Raw genomic sequence first — 17,599 nt, forward strand, 5'->3', positions numbered from 1 at the left:
ATGTCAGTGTCAAATCGGTCATCATTAATGGAGATGGAGAGGTCCAGGAAGGGGAGGGAGGTGTCAGAGATGATCCAGGTAAATTTAAGGTCAGGGTGGAATGTGTTGGTGAAGTTGATGAATTGCTCAACCTCCTCGCGGGAGCACGAGGTGGCGCCAATGCAGTCATCAATGTAGCGGAGGAAGAGGTGGGGAGTGGTGCCGGTGTAATTACGGAAGATCAACTGCTCTACGTAGCCAACAAAGAGACAGGCATAGCTGGGGCCCACACGTGTGCCCATGGCTACCCCTTTGGTCTGGAGGAAGTGGGAGGATTCAAAGGAAAAATTGTTACAGGTGAGGACTAGTTCGGCCAAACGAATGAGAGTGTCGGTGGAAGGGTACTGTTGGGAACATCTGGAGAGGAAATAACGGAGGGCTTGGAGGCCCTGGTCATGGCGGATGGAGGTGTAGAGGGATTGGATATCTATGGTGAAGATGAGACGTTGGTGGCTGGGGAAACGGAGGTCTTGGAGGAGGTGGAGGGCGTGGGTGGTGTCTCGAATGTATGTGGGGAATTCCTGGACTAGGGGGGATAGGACAGTGTCGAGGTAGGTAGAGATGAGTTCAGTGGGGCAGGAGCATGCTGAGACAATGGGTCGGCCAGGGTGGTCAGGCTTGTGGATCTTGGGAAGGAGGTAGAACCGGGCAGTGCGGGGTTCCCCGGACTATGAGGTTGGAAGCTGTGGGTGGGAGATCTCCTGAGGTGATGAGGTTCTGTATGGTCTGGGAGATGATGGTTTGGTGATGGGGAGTCATGGTCGAGGGGGCAGTAGGAAGAGGTGTCTTCGAGTTGACGTTTGGCTTCAGCGGTGTAGAGGTCAGTGCGCCAGACTACCACTGCGCCCCCTTTATCCACTTGCTTGATGGTGAGGTTGGAATTGGAGCAGAGGGATTGGAGGGCTGCGCGTTGTGAGGGTGAGAGGTTGGAGTGGGGGAGGGGGACGACAGGTTGAGGCGGTTAATGTCCCGGCGGCAGTTGGAAATGAAGAGGTCGAGGGCAGGTAATAGGCCAGCGCGGGGTGTCCAGGTGGATGCATTGTGTTGGAGGTGGGCGAAGGGGTCCTCGGAAGGTGGGCGGGAGTCCTGATTGTGAAAGTAAACTCAGAGGCGGAGGCGACGGAAGAATTGTTCGACGTCACAGCGTGTATTAAATTCATTGATGCGTGGACGGAGGGGGATGAAGGTGAGTCCTTTGCTGAGGACTGATCGTTCGTCCTCAGTGAGGGGGAGGTCTGGGGGGATGGTGAAAACCTGGCAGGGCTGGGAGCTGGGATCTGGTGTGGGTGTAGAGCTGGGAGTGGGGGTGGAACCTGTAACTGGAGTGGGTGTGATGGTGGGGGGAATGGGGGTGGAGTCATGAGCAGGGGTAGTGTTCCCCTCGGGGTTCTGGGGGATGGGGATAGTGATAGTGGGGTCTGTGGGGGCATGTCAGCAGAATGCAGGTGAGTGGCACTGGTGGGGGTGGAAGTGGTGGTGATCATGGCAGTCGGAGTGGCGGAAGTCACTGAGCATGTGGCATCAGCGATGATGTGAAGGGCGGAAGTGATGTCACGTGTGATGCATGAGGAATTGTGAGGGCTGGAAGTGGTTGTGGGAGTGGCCATGATGGGGGCAGAAGTGACATCATCAATCAGTGTGGGGGTGGCAGCTGCATCAGCCGCATGGCGAATGGTGGAATAGGTTCCAAAGCCAGGGGAATCTTCTGGAATGTTTGAGGAGCACTGGTTATGGAGGTGGGTAGATAAAAGTTTGTTGTACTTACAGTTTGAGATGGAATTGAAATACTGTTTGTTGAGATTATGAATTCTCCTGAGGATGTAGTACAGAGTGGGTCCTTTGCAATTCTGAGAGAGTGTGGCCCTCAGCTGGGGCAGGGCTGACTGTAGAGAGGTTAGGTGACGGCGCATTGCTGCAAGCGTGGAGCGGAGGATCTTGAAGGAGAACTGTTACTGGTGTTTTTGAATCTGTAGTCTGTAATTTTTTTCCTGTTCGGGTCCGAACTCTGCTGGTTTAAAGGTGGTCCGGAGTCCGTGTGGGATGAGTTGGTTACGGAGGCAGGCACTGAGGAAGCAAATGTGGCTGTGGTAGCGAGTTTGTTTCACGACATGGTTGAAGAGCTTCAGGGCAGAGGAAATGACCTGGGAGTTGCGGTGGGACTCCCTGAGATTCTTGTAGAGAGAGGAGGAAAACTTCTTGCAAGGTTTACCCCTTTCAAGTGTTCTAACCATCACAAGCAGGTCACTACAGATATCTGACTCTTCAGCAAAGTGGCTCAGAATCTGCATTTATGATCCAGGTGACTGAAATTTCTATCTGTTCTGTCACACTTTCATTGATTGCAGTAAGTCTCTGAAAGCCTTAGGCCTAAATATATTTTTCAATTGGCACTTGTTATCTTCATTGACTATATATATGATTGTAGAATCATAGAGACGTACAGCATGAAAACCGACCCTTCAGTCCAACTCTTGCTTGCCAACCAGATGTCATGTTAATTTTTATTAGATTAGATTAGATTAGATTCGATTTACAGTGTGGAAACAGGCCCTTCGGCCCAACAAGTCCACACCGACCCGCAGCCCACCCATTCCCCTACATTTTTACTCCTTCCCTAACACTACGGGCAATTCAGCATGACCAATTCACCTGACCCTGCACATCTTTTTTTCTTGGACTGTGGGAGGAAACCGGAGCACCCGGAGGAAACCCACGCAGACACGGGGAGAACGTGCAAACTCCACACAGTCAGTCGCCTGAGGCGGGAACTGAACCCGGGTCTCTGACGCTGTGAGGCAACAGTGCTAACCACTGTGCCACCGTGCCGCTGTACAAAACCGTTCTTCACCTGTCTGGAATATGTACTCAAATAATACAAAATATTACAGATGCTGAAAATCTGAAATAAAAACAGATATGTTCTAAAGAAGAGGAATATCAAGCTCAAAATGTCAGCTCTGTTTTTTTGTCTGTAGGTGCTGCCAGACTTGCTAAGTTTCTCCAGCATTTATTTGATATACTTGTATATACTTGTGTAGAAGTCAATCTTGTATGAATGTTGACACTGTGATTTTTCAACACTTTTCCAGAAGTTTTCCTTTTTAATTCCTTCACGGGATATAGACATGACGATCTGTGTTAGCATTCATTGCATATTCCCAATTGTTCTTTGAACTCAGTGAGAGTGGAGCTAAGAGTCATTCACATTGCAGTGTATCTGCAGTCATATGTAGGCCAGACCAGGTAATAATGGAGAAAGTGAGGACTGCAGATGCTGGCGATCAGAGTCGAGAGTATGCAGCTGGAAAAACACAGCAGGTCAGGCAGCATCCAAGGAGCAGGAGAATCGTTTTATGACGTTTTCGGCATAAGCCCTTTTCCTGATAAAGGGCTTAGATCAGGTAGTGATGTCAGATTTCTTTCTCTGAAAATTAGTGAATCACTTGGGTTTTTACGACAATGGTCAACATTAGACTATCTTTTAATTCCAGCTGTTTATTGAATTCAAATTTCCCCATCTGCCTTGGTGAGATTTAAATGAATGTCCTCAGAGTGTTAGCTTGGTCTTTCAGATTATTAGTCTAGAGCCCACGAGGAGTACCATGAGCAGTGCACCTAAGGAAGGATATCTTGGCCTTGGAGGGAATGGCATCTGTATTCCAGGAGATAAGTTAGGAGAAGAGATTATACAACTAGGCCTGTTTGTGTAACATTTAAAATCAAGGTCAATAAAGATAAATTTGAGATTCTCAAACTAAGGGCATAGTTTGAGAATTAGGCCAGACTATTCAGGATAGATGTTAAAAAGCACTTCTACACACAAAGGATGGTAGATGTGGAGGTGCCAGTGTTGGAGGAGGGTGGACAAGTCAAAAATATCACATGGCACTGTATAATAGTGGACTTTGGCATATGGCTGCTATGTTAAAAGAAAGGCATTTACCAAATTGGCTTTTAATTCCTGACTTGCATAATGGGTGTGGAAGAATCTGGGACATCAAAATCCACATATCAAATTGTCAGACATATATTTTTTTAAAAGTTTTACTAATAAAGACATACACTTGGCTTACACTCACTTTCATTTCATAGCTGCTTAAACCTAGAACACAAACTTGTATTATCAATATGTTCCTTTCAGCGAGACAACTGTTTTTTTTAACAAGCACGATGTTAGCTTCTATTATGTCAATGAATATAAAATATGTGTTTATACTACACTGTTACATTCTCTAAAATATTTGTTCTGATAATGTAGTGCTCTGCATCCTGCGGAGGAGGCTTACAGCAACAGGTGGTGAGATGTATGAACTTGGAAACTAATAAGACAGAGGAAGACAGCAGCATTTGTGAAATGAAGCCACCCCCAAGTAAGATACAGAGGTGCAACACTCAGCAGTGTATGAACAGAAACGGTAAGAAAATATAGAGTCTAGATTTGTTGTGACATTAAGTGTTAGACTGATGGTAGAACATAATGGTGCAATTTACAGAATTTTAGCATTCAAGATGCTTGGCAGAGATTAACTTCCCTCTGAGGCATTAACCTGAAGTGATAAGAATTACACTGACAACCAAATTAGGATTGTCAGTCAGGCACTCAGTGTGGTTCATCTGCCTGTACTGGAAGCTACACATAATAATACACAGGGCCCTGTATTTTCAGACAAAATATTGCAAATGCACAGCATGCCTATTTCGACTGGATAAAATAGGTGATAGCTATTTTCTAAATTGTTCCTCAGGACAATACCAGAGTAAATCTGCTTGATAAATAGCTGTTAGTCATCATCATATCGGTAAATTCTCCATGGCCAGGCTGCTACCAATCAGAGGCCACTTGTCAACCTATCAGTGTGGTCTGCTCATGTAAATTAAAGTGTTGTTCCCCTATTCATTGGTATTTTTGCAAATGTCCTGATGAGTGCTAGGTGAAGTCTTTGCAAAATGTGTTTTTTTTTCAGCAATACTCGAGTCCTGTACTATCAGATAAATATTTGTAGAATGGCTTGTGTTAACATTTGACCTCAGGTGAGTACTTGTAATAATGAGGGACTCAACCTTAAGTAAAAATCTGATAATTTCTTTGAACTTTACAAAATACTACTTGTGTTCTCAGTTTTGCATGTCTCTCACTCCTCAAAGCTCCATGCCAAAAAGATATCCACTTTTAGCAAAACGGGAATGGTATCATTCACTTGAATTATAATGTTAGCCTAAATTCCTATGAAATTATTAGTCAAACATCTTGAAGAAGTTACCCAATCATAGCTTGCTGTCAGGTTTTATGGAGTTCTGAGACGTTTTACTTGGTATTCTGACAGGTGCTACAGTATGGGGATTTGTATTTTGAGAGTCTTACACCTTTCCATACTTAACAAGGTTTTATTACAGAGACAAAATGAACAAGATTAAAGGCTGTGCTTTAATGTGGATTTAGTGTTGGATAAACTGGTTCACCTCCAAAAAACTGGTGTGATATTGTAACACTTAGATACTCTGTGCCTGTTCACTGTGATCAAAAGAGCACAGCATCCTTGTGCTGCCTGTTATTATGATTTCTGCATATAGTTATTGCTAACCACATTACTCATTCATTACACATGGCAGCAGGACCATATTGCCGTCACTGTTTAAAGATAACCTGCATCTCTTAAAAGGAGAGCACATGGTTGGAGATGCTGACATAATGTGAATTATGTTGGCTTTAATTATACTTCAATGGGATGTGAGTATTGTTGGCAAGACCAGCATTTATTGACCATCCAGTTGTAAACTATCTTCTTGAACCTCTGAAACTGAAATGATGAAGTTATTTCCATAATGTAGCTATGTATGGAATGCCAGGACTTTAACCCAGCAATGTCGAAGAAACAACAGCAAAGTGAAGGTGGTGTGTGATTTGAATGTGGTAATGTGATTAGGTGGTTTGGCAATGCTAAATGGCCCATAACGTCTGGGGATGTGTAGGTTGAGTGGATTAGCCATGGGAAATGTGCAGTTACAGCAATAAGGTAGATGGTTAGGTCTGGGTAGGATGCTGTTCAGAGGGTTGATGTGGACATGATGGGCTCAATGGCCTGCTTCCATACTGTGGGAATTCTATGATTCAATTATTTTCTTGTGCCTTCTGCCTTTATCTTTCTAGACAGTAAAGCTCACAATTGCTGTCTAAGACCATGAACATACTTCTGTCTAAATTAACTAATGTGTAAAAGAATAGAGCTATAATTTTTTTTTCTATTATCCTTAAATAGTGAAGTGAAGTTGCTAGTTTGTTACCGATAGGGAACAATTCATGAATCTAGACTGTTGAATTCTATGATTAATGTATTAACAATTTAATAATCTGTTATGGAGAATCATCTGTTTCTCCATAACTATTTCTTTATATTGAATCTAGTTAATTCCTTTGCTTGATTTATTTTATGTTTCCTTATGTCTGGCTTTTTAATCCTCATCCTGTATTGTGCACATTAATACAAAATGACTCTTTAAGAAATCTGCCATTTCCTAATTTCCAATTTGATTTTAGTTTTTTTATACTTTAGATTTTATTGTCATGTGTACTCAAGTACAGAAGTACAGGAGTACAGTGAAAAGAATATAACATCGCCATCTTCGGTACCAAGGTGCAAAAAAGGGGCTTGTACAAAGAGAAACAAGAGTTAAAAAGTTAACCATTACTTCATAGATTAATAGAAAAATAAAGGAATAGGTAATAGTTTAGGTTAAGTCTTTCAAAGTTTAAACTAGGAAAATAAAGGAATTATAACATTGCAAATGATATTGATAGTCACCTTTTGTTTTAATGTACTTGCAAATATTTCAGTATTGTCAAATAAATTAGTCAATTGGCACACTGTTCTCCATTCCTTGAGTTAAATGATAAACAGTAATTGATTCAGAATTATTCTGAAGAAAGTTGGAAATCAAATGGCAGATATTTCTTCACACAAGTTGTTTCCACTGGAAATGGTGATCTTTGTATCTTTATAAAATAAAAGGCAGAAGCTAATTGTAGCACACAAAGGCAAGAGTGATGCTTTCTGCTCTGCAAGCACCCTAGATCTATAATGATGTTCGGAGCAATTTGAGCAAGTGCATTTGTGTTTCATAAGAAATATCATGGCTTGAATACATTTGAATTTCTTTGTATGCTAAGCTTTATATGAAGTATTCTACATCTAAAGATTGCAAGTGAACAATAATGGAAACTGATTGTGTATTCCTGATAATGATGTTGACTATCCACATTTGAGCTTTCTTTGTACTGGCATTCTTTGTTTTCAGAAAAATAGTGTAAACAGTTAGAGACAGATGGGCTTGACAATGATTGGAATGTGCAACATGCACCGTTTAAAAAAAATCTCTAAAATTGTTTTAGAATGTTCTTCTAGGACTACTCAGCTCCTGACTTCATTACAACCTTTATTGAAAAATGGACAAAAGAGCTGATTTCTCGAGTGGAGTTGAGAGTAACAGCCTTTTGATATCAAGGCCATATACAACCAAGTGTGGCATCAAGGATCCCTAGACAAACTGGAATCAATGGGTGTCAAGAGGCACACATTCTGATAGTTAGAGTCATACATGGCACAGAGGCTGTGGTTGTTAGAGATCAGTCATCTCAGGTCTAGGACATCTCTGCAGGAGTTCCTCATGGTAGTTATATCTAAGAATCCCTAGTGTGGAAACAGGCCATTCGGCCCACTGGGTCCACATCGATCCTCCTATCACTCAATGATCCATAGAAGTCAATTTGTCGTTCTTAATCCTGTAGTTAAATCCATCAACAGCTCTAGAATTTCATTATTTCAAACCTACAGAGATCTTGAGACCACTGTCTCAAACTCTACTCCATTAGCCACTACTGACGCCTCATGAAACTAAGATAAGCATCTATTACTGAACCTTCATTCTTAACTTTATATCCTCTACTCCAAATACACTTTTGGCTGGCTTCTCTTTATCCCTCTATAACTTCCATCTAAAACTCTCCTTTCTTTATCTTAGCATGCAGGGTGCAATCATCCATACTCGCCAACTATGGCACCCTTTAAAGAACATCCATGCTTTCAAATCCCTTCCATAGCTTGGGTCATCCTTTCAATCTCCTCACTCCACAGGTGTTGATGCTTCTGACATTTTCAATAATACCCAATTTTAATTGCACTACCTACCACACCTTAAGTTCCTAAATCTATTTCTTAACTTTTCTCCTTTAAGGTACTCAATATCTGACTCTGAGCAACCTATCCGCCATTTTCACCTTCTTACAAGATGCAGTCTTACATTTTGATTGATAACACCCATGTTAAGTAACTTGTTCAGTAAGTTGAAGGTGCTAAATAGGTGCAACTTTCTTAGAAAAGTTAATACTTATTTTTGCCACCATGCTTATTGCACTGCCGCTGGTCCATATGCTACCTTTTTCATATCAGTGAGCAATATCCATTACAGTTGATTTGCTTTTGCAACAAGTGCAACTTTAACAGCTACTTGTACAGTGAAGTTTGTGTCAAAGAGATTTCCACAGACTATTTTGCCTTGCACATTTAATGCCACCTGTTTTCTAGCCCATTCGTTCTTTCCTCCATTCCCTTGCCTCAAATCTGATCCATCTCAAACTTATACCGACGCTGTCGAAAGTTCACTGGAATGATACATTCAACTATGCTTCTCTCCAGATTCCATAACCTTGAAACATTTTCTGTTGAAGATCTACATTACATTGCTTTGGTTAGTTTGTGTAGGGTGGCACAATGGTTAATAATGCTCCTTCACAGCACCAGGGACCTGGGTTCGATTCCAGCCTTGGAATGACTGTGTGGAGTTTGCCATGTTTTGAGTGGTTTGCTGCTGGGTGCTCCAGCTTCACCCCACAATTCAAAGATAAGCAGGTTAGGTGGACTGGCTATGTTAAACTGCCCAGTAGCGTCCATCATTTATTTTGGGCAGCACATGTACCAGAATGAAGGGCCACTTTCAAACGTTTAATATTAATTTTTCATTGATTTGAAAACAAAATAACCTTAAGGGAGGAGACAGTATATGCCTCAAGTTGTTTGAATCTTAAGTTGCAAAAGACGACATTACCAGACAACAAAAAAATAATTAACATGAGCAATCATCGACTAGAAGTCTTAACTAGTAGGTCAACAGGAATCAGAAGTTCAGCTTTATTGCAACAGAAACAAATTTAACATTTTCTTTTCACGATCACCTGATGAAGAAGCAGCACTCTGAAAGCTAGTGCTTCCAAGTAAACCTGTTGGACTATAACCTGGTGTTGTGTGATTTTTAACTTTGTACACCCCTGTCCAACACCAGCATCTCCAAATCATGACTTTCTTTTCGAGAGGACTTTTGTTTATCCCCCGGGTACATGCGTGGAAAAACACTAACATCCAAAAAAAACAGAAGAATTGTGAATGCTGGAAAAACTCAGCAGGTCGAGTAGCATCTGCACAGAGAAAACAAGAGTTAACATTTTGGGTCCAGGGACCCTCCTTCAGAACCGATAACTAATCACATCCACATGGTGTATAGCACGTGGTGAAGTAGCTTTGAAACATTTTCTATTTCCGCAAAAAAAAAATCAGCTACTAACTGGTGTTTCTAAGAGGAGAAAATAAGCCATAAAGAAAGGGATTTTTTTTGAAGAAGAAGAGGGTTTGATCTGTGTTTGATTTACACGTGCAGAGGATTTGGACTTGTACCCCCTTTGCCATGCTTCTCCCTCCCCCCAAAATCAGAAAAAGAATGGAAGAGGGGAATTTTTACAATTTGTGCGAAATAAATGGGAGAACACTCGTGGGCACAATAAGTGAATGAATTAAAATCAGGTTAAACCCTCGGAGAGAGATGACGCATTGAACTCAGGCAGTGAAGAGAGAATAAAAATTCCTGTCTCCCGCCTGGACATTGACCTTCACCAAGCGCCATTATCCTCCTCCCTCTGTTCCCGGATCCCTTTCAAATTCTCTTTCCCAAGGCATTAACGGGGAAGGACAAAACCAAAACAAATAAATAAATACACAGCGTATTTAGATAAAGCTTTTTAAATAAATCTCGAGTGGCCTATCACCGATGCCACCAATCTCAATGGCCACCCGTGCACGCATTGAGGGGAAAACTCTGATGGTCTCCAAACTCAAGGTAAGGCTTCGGGGCCTAGTCTCCGGCCTCTTACCTGATCTCATTGCCGCCCTGGTTGTTCATGGCGGCAGGTGGAGAGGAAACGGGGCTGTCGGCGCAGCTAATGGCAAGGCGGTTTCTTGGTGTTGGTCGGCCGTTTTCTCCAATTTTCAGTGGATCTCTCTCGATGCTGGTCTTTTTCTTCCTTTCTTCTGGAGCTAACGGGTCCGGTCTCCGAGTGGTTCAGATCGATTGGCGCTCGTCCTCACAAGCTTTCTTTTTCCTCTCCTTTCTCCCACCACAACCATTTCCTTGGTCCTTGTCGTCCACCTCCAGCAGTTGCAGCACCACCGCCGCCAGTTGCTCCGGCGCCTGCGCTTCACCGAGACTGAGAAAGGACAGACACAGAGCGAGCGAGAGGGGCAGTGTAGTGTCCTAGGCTCCCCCCTGTCTTCAGCTGTTTCATCAATGACCTTACCTCCATTACTAATGGGCGGCACAGTGGCACACTGGTTAGCACTGCTGCCTCACAGCGCCAGAGACCCGGGTTCAATTCCCGCCTCAGGTGACTCTCTGTGTGGAGTTTGGACATTCTCCCCGTGTCTGCGATGGGTTTCCTCCGGGTGCTCCGGTTTCCTCCCACACTCCAAAGATGTGCAGGTCAGGTGAATTGGCCATGCTAAATTGCCCGTAGTGTTAGGTAAGGGGTAGATGTAGGGGTATGGGTGGGTTGCGCTTCGGCGGGTCAGTGTGGACTTGTTGGGCCGAAGGGCCTGTTTCCACACTGTAAGTAATCTAATCTACAAGGTCAGAAGTGAGGATGTTCATCGATGATTGTGCAATGTTCAATTGCATTTATGACACCTCCGTTACTGAAGCAGTCCATGTTGAAATGTGACATGATGTGGACAAATACCAAGATTGGGCTGACAAGTGGCAAGTAACATTTACACAGAGCAATAACCAGCTCCAGAAAGAGACAATGTAACCACCACCCCTTGACATTCAATCACTGAATCCCCCACAACATCAGTGAGGTTACCATTCTCAAGAAACTTGAATAAACCCACCACATAAATACAGTGGTTACTAGAATGGGTCACAGGCTAGGAATTCTTTGCTGAATAACTAACCTCCTGACTCCCAAAACCTGTCCATCATCTACAAAGTCCACATCAGGAGTGTGATGGAATACTCTCCACTTTCCTGAATGAGCAGCTCCAACAGCCCTCAAAAAGCTTATCACCATCTTGGCCAAAGCAGCCCGTTTGATTGGTACCACATCTACAAGCATCCATTCCCTCCATCACCAATATGCAGTAGCAGCACTCTGTCCTGTCTACAAGATGCACTGCAAAAAATCTCCAAAGATCCTTGAGCAGCACCTTCCAAACCCACAACCACTCTCATCTCGAAAGTCAAGGGCAGCAGATATATGGGAATACCACCACCACCTGATGTTCCCCTCCTGAGTTTCTCACCTACCTGACCTGGAAATATATCATAGTTCCTTCATTGTGGCTGGGTAAAAATCCTGGAATTCCTTCCCTGATGGCGTTGTTGGTCAAACTACAGCAGGTAGACTGCAGCAGTTCAAAAAGGTAGCCCTGCTCCACCTTCTCAAGGCCAATTAGGGACTGGGAATAAATTCTAGTCCAACCAGTGATGCCCTCGCACCATGCGTAAGTGAACAAAAATTTGTGATGCTGTTGTTCTGGGTTGTTGACAGAGTTGAAGGAAACTGAAGTGATATGATGCAGATCAATTTGACAGCTCATTCAACAATTTAAAACCTACAAGTCCAAATACACAAAGTGAATGTTGACAATTGCTTTCATTCTGATTTGACATTTTTGAGTTGAGAATGAATTTAATGGGGACACTTGCTGTCAACCAGAAAAACACTTTGAAGCCTTTGTTTCTCCAAAGAAACCTGATAAGAATTGCAACATTTGTTCATGATATTGAGGGGGGAAAGAATTGCTTCTAATTAAGTCTGCTTTAGAATAAAAAGGTACCTCAGTTGATTATCACATTTTTGAACAAACATTAGTGTCATAGAGACATCGAGATGTACAGCATGGGGAAACAGACCCTTTGGTCCAACTTGTCCATGCCGACTAGATAGCCTAACCTAATCTAGTCCAATTTGCCAGGCCTTGGCCCATATCCCTCTAAACCCTTCCTATCCATATACCCATCCAGATGCCTTTTAAGTGCTGCAATTGTACCAGCCTTGACTACTTCCTCATTAGCACAGAATGTGACAGAAATACTCAGTTTTATCCATTTCCATTTTGATTTTCAACATCTGCAATATTTTGTTTCAATTTATTCCAGGAATAATGCATCTGAATACACATTCCAAGCCAGAGGGGGATCTGCCTCTGGAGGTAGTATGGGCTGAAGTCAGAAATAGGAAAGGTGCAGTCACCTTGTTGGGTGTTTATTATAGGCCCCCCAATAGCAGCAGAGATGTGGAGAAACAGATTGGGAAACAGATTTTGGAAAGGTGCAGAAGCCACAGGGTCGTAGTCATGGGCGACTTCAACTTCCCAAATATTGATTGGAAGCTCTTTACATCAAGTAGATTGGATGGGGCGGTGTTTGTGCAGTGTGTCCAGGAAGCTTTTCTAACTCAGTATGTAGATTGTCCGACCAGAGGGGAGACCATATTGGGTTTGGTACTTGGTAACAAACCGGGACAAGTGGTGGGCTTGTTAGTGGGTGAACACTTTGGTGATGGTGACCACAATTCTGTGACTTTCACCTTGGTTATGGAGAGAGATAGGTGCGCACAACAAGGAAGATTTTACAATTGGGGGAAGGGAAATTATGATGCTGTAAGACAGGATTTGAGGAGCATACGTTGGGAGCATAGGCTGTCAGGGAAGGATGTGGTGGAAATGTGGAACTTTTTCAAGGAGCAGATACGACGTGTCCTTGATATGTATGTACCGATCAGGCAGGAAAGAAATGGTCGTGTGAGGGAGCCTTGGTTGACGAGGGAGGTTGAATGTCTAGTAAAGAGGAAGAAGGAGGCTTACATAAGGTTGAGGAAACAGGGTTCAGACAGAGCAGTGGAGGGATACAGGATAGCCAGAAGGGACCTGAAGAAAGGGATTAGGAGAGCTAAGAGAGGGCATGAAAAATCCTTGGCGGATAGGATCAAGGATTAATGACTTAGATGAGGGAGTCGAAGGGTGGGTCAGTAAATTTGCAGATGATACGAAGATAGGTGGAGTTGTGGACAGTGAGGAGGGCTGTTGTCGGCTGCAGAGGGACTTAGATATGATGCAGAGCTGGGCTGAGGAGTGGCAGATGGAGTTCAACCCTGCCAAGTGTGAGGTTGTCCATTTTGGAAGAACAAATAAGAATGCGGAATACAGGGTTAATGGTAGGGTTCTAAGTCAGGTGGAGGAACAGAGGGATCTTGGGGTCTATGTACATAGATCTTTGAAGGTTGCCACTCAGGTGGATAGAGTTTGTAAGAAGGCCTATGGAGTATTATCGTTCATTAGCAGAGGGATTGAATTCAAGAGTCATGAAGTGATGTTGCAGCTGTACAGGACTTTGGTTAGGCCACAGTTGGAGTACTGTGTGCAGTTCTGGTCGCCTCACTTTAGCAAAGATGTGGAAGCTTTGGAGAGGGTGCAGAGAAGATTTACCAGGATGTTGCCTGGAATGGAGAGTAGGTCGTACGAGGATAGGTTGAGAGTTCTCGGCCTTTTCTCGTTGGAACGGCGAAGGATGAGGGGTGACTTGATAGAGGTTTATAAGATGATCAGAGGAATAGATAGAGTAGACAGTCAGAAACTTTTTCCCCGGGTACAACAGAGTGTTACAAGGGGACATAAATTTAAGGTGAAGGGTGGAAGGTATAGGGGAGATGTCAGGGGTGGGTTCTTTACCCAGAGAGTGGTGGGGGCATGGAATGCGCTGCCCGTGGGAGTGGTAGAGTCAGAATCATTGGTGACCTTTAAGCGGCATTTGGATAGGTACATGGATGGGTGCTTAATCTAGGTTAGAAGTTCGGCACAACATCATGGGCCGAAGGGCCTGTTCTGTGCTGTATTGTTCTATGTTCTATATTCTATGTTCTAATTTGCATCACTACATGTATAAAATAAAGAATTGTTAAAATAGATGTCCATACATTCTGCTGTCCATGATTCTCAATTTGTTTGTATTATCAACCCAGTTCAATCAAGGTAATTTAAACAAAAGTTATATTAAGGATAAGCTCCATTTCTATGGTTCCTTCACTAAAGTGTCAAGGCCCCAGACCAGACTAAAGAGCAAGGTATGCATCTACCATTTGTGACTATTCCAAAAAGGTTCCCATTTCATTTTGGTCACAAAGTCACTCATTTAAAAACTTTTAAAATAATATTCTCAGGTTAATCACAGTGGTGGACTGTTATTCTTCTTAGTGATATATTGATTTTCAACAATACTAATGCGTTCCATCAGGTTACCAATGCTAAGTACATTGATTTAATATGTTTAACACAGTCAACAATTTTGTTCCATTATGATATCCGGTCATGAGGTATGTGATTTGCAGCTTGAACCTGGATAACTGAATGATCATGGTATTAGGTTCCTCTCCTCTCCTAAATGTGACTTGCAGCAAAATGCTACAGTCAGACTTCCCCCACTCAAAGGTAAAAACAATGACTGCAGATGCTGAAAACCAAATACTGGATTAGTGGTGCTGGAAGAGCACAGCAGTTCAGGCAGCATCCAATGAGCAGCGAAATCGACGTTTTGGGCAAAAGCCTGCACCACTAATCCAGTATTCCCCCACTCAAAGTCAAGCTGTCCAGAGTCATAGAATTATAGAGATGTACAGCATGGAAACAGACCCTTCGGTCCAACTCATCCATGCTAAACAGATATCCCAACCTAATCTAGTCCCACTTGCCAGCTCTTGGCCCATATCCTTCCAAACCCTTCCTATTCATATACCCGTCCAGATGCCTTTAAAATGCTGCAATTGTACCAGCCTCCATCACTTCCTGTGGTAGCTCATTCCATACACATACCACCCTCTGTGTGAAAAAGCTGCCCCTTAGGTCTCTTTTATATCTTTCCCCTCTCACCCTAAACCTATGCCCTCTAGTTCTGGACTTCCCCACCCCAGGGAAAAGACTTTGTCTACTTATCCTATCAATGCCCCTCACGATTTTATAAACCTCTATGAGGTCATCCCTCAGCTGCCGATGTTGCAGGGAAAATAGCCCCAGCCTGTTCAGCCTCTCCCTAAAGCTCAAATCCTCCAACCCTGGCAACATCCTTGTAAATTTTTTCTGGACATTTTCATGTTTCACAACATCTTCTGAGAGGAAGGAGACCAGAATTGCACGTAATATTCCAATAGTGGCCTCACCAATGTCCTGCACAGTCACAACATGACTTCTCAACTTTTGGATGATGATGGGATAGTGTAGGGGGGCGAGCTGAGAATAGTTCACAGGTTAGCGCAACATCGAGGGTCGAAGGACCTGTTCTGCGCTGTATTGTTCTATGTTCTATGTTCTAACTCATATACTCAATATTCTGACCAATAAAGGAAAGCATACCAAATGCCTTCTTCACTATCACGTCTACCTGCAACACTACTTTCAAAGAGCTGTAATCCTCTACTCCAAGGTCTCTTTGTTCAGCAACAAAGAGGACCTTACCATTAAGTGTATAAGTCCTGCTAAGATTTGCTTTCCCAAAATGCAACACCTCACATTTATCTAAATTAAACTCCGTCTGCCACTTCTCAGCCCATTGGCCCATCTGGTCCAGATCCTGTTGTAGTCTGAGGTAAACTTCTTCGCTGTCCACCACACCTTCAAGTTTGGTGTCATCTGCAAACTTACTAACTATACCTCTTATGTTCACATCCAAATCATTTATGTAAATGACTAAAAGTAGTGGACCCAGCACCAATCCTTGTGGCATTCCACTGGTCACAGGTGTCCAGTCTGAAAAACAACCCTCCACCACCACCCTCTGTCTTCTACCTTTGAGCCAATGTCTACTTTAATGGAAAGTTGCACTGAACAAAATGGTTCCAACTAAGCACTAAAAAATTAAACAGAAGAATGGAGAGGGTTCCATAGTGATTAATGCAATGCTGGGAGACATTTGTGGTGTTGCACAATTCGAAGAATGCTGGAATGGGTGGTGTGATGGTACCCCTAAGGCCTTTCCTCAGAAATGATGTCTCAGAAGGGTAAGCAAGGAGGACTAGATGACTGTTAACATTATCCCATCATTTGAAGAGATAGAAAGGAATAAATTAGCTCATTACAGGCCGGTCAGCCTAAGTTCAGTGGTGAACAAATTATTGGAAAAGTTCAGATAGATAATTTCAACAGACCTGGCTTCATCAAAGACAGTTGACCTGAGTACAGACTTGTTAAGAGAATGTAGTGTGATAAACTACATTGATTTTTTTTCTTAGGAGTTAACATGGAGAGATCAATGTCGATAGTACATTCAATGCAGTTGACATAGATTTCCGCAAAGTTTTTGTCAAAATGTCACCTGGCAGACTTGACAGTAATTTAGAAGCTTATGGGATCCAAGAGAATGTGGCAAATTGGAATCAAACTGGCACCTGGCAAAAAAACAGTTATGATTGAAAAGTTTTTATAAGTGAAAATCTGTTTCTAATGGACAAAAAAAATCACAAAACTTTTATTTTGAATCTTGAGAGTTTTGAGAACTTTTGAAACTTCTGAGAATGAAAGTTTTTTAAAAAAAGTTTTGTGGAGAATGAAACATTTTTTAAAAGTTTTGTGATTTACACATGAAAGAAGTGAAATTATCATGGTATTCGAACAGATGAAAGACTCAACAGACAATCAAGGTATTTTTCAATGTATAATTTCAGTTACATCACACTGTAACCTATTGCTATAAATTCTGTGTCTTACAATTGTGTCCTCCACAACCACCTGATGAAGGAGCAGTGCTCCGAAAGCTAGTGTGCTTCCTATTAAACCTGTTGGACTATAACCTGGTGTTGTGCGATTTTTAACTCAGATTTCAGTGATAGTTTAGGGGCCAGATATGTTCATCGGCAACTAACTAGCCCCCTCTGCTGCCCAGAAACCTTGCCAAATCTTGATCCATGTTGACAGCTGACCAACAGATTTGTGGTCTTTCACGGGCCTTGTCCATGGAGTGCCATTTATGCTCAGCTCGCCTGTGCTTTCAGCAAAGTATGACCACTAGATGTGATTCTGCTACAATAAATCATTTATTAACCAACCCAGACTGTGCTAAGAATTACATTGAAGCTAATAATTGATCAGGCTCACAGTGATGTATTTTTGCGTGCTAGAAATTACACAAAAAAAATGCACAGAACCCTGTATTATGTAGGGAAGGAATTTTTTGTGCACACATTGATGAACTT

The 17,599-nt window shown here is 42.7% G+C and overlaps 1 protein-coding gene across 4 annotated transcripts in view; it reads left to right on the forward strand.

Moving 5' to 3' along the window:
- LOC140479591 (A disintegrin and metalloproteinase with thrombospondin motifs 12-like) overlaps positions 1 to 17,599 on the forward strand; it is a 569,904-nt gene that overhangs the window by 506,199 nt on the left and 46,106 nt on the right. For all 4 annotated transcript variants that reach the window (XM_072573412.1, XM_072573420.1, XM_072573430.1 and 1 more), the window contains one exon: positions 4,298 to 4,454. In XM_072573412.1, the coding sequence (XP_072429513.1) occupies positions 4,298 to 4,454 (157 nt within the window). The remainder of the gene's footprint in view (positions 1 to 4,297; positions 4,455 to 17,599) is intronic.

The sequence above is a fragment of the Chiloscyllium punctatum genome, chromosome 1, assembly GCF_047496795.1.
Source record: "Chiloscyllium punctatum isolate Juve2018m chromosome 1, sChiPun1.3, whole genome shotgun sequence".
Taxonomy (NCBI): Eukaryota; Metazoa; Chordata; class Chondrichthyes; order Orectolobiformes; family Hemiscylliidae; genus Chiloscyllium; species Chiloscyllium punctatum.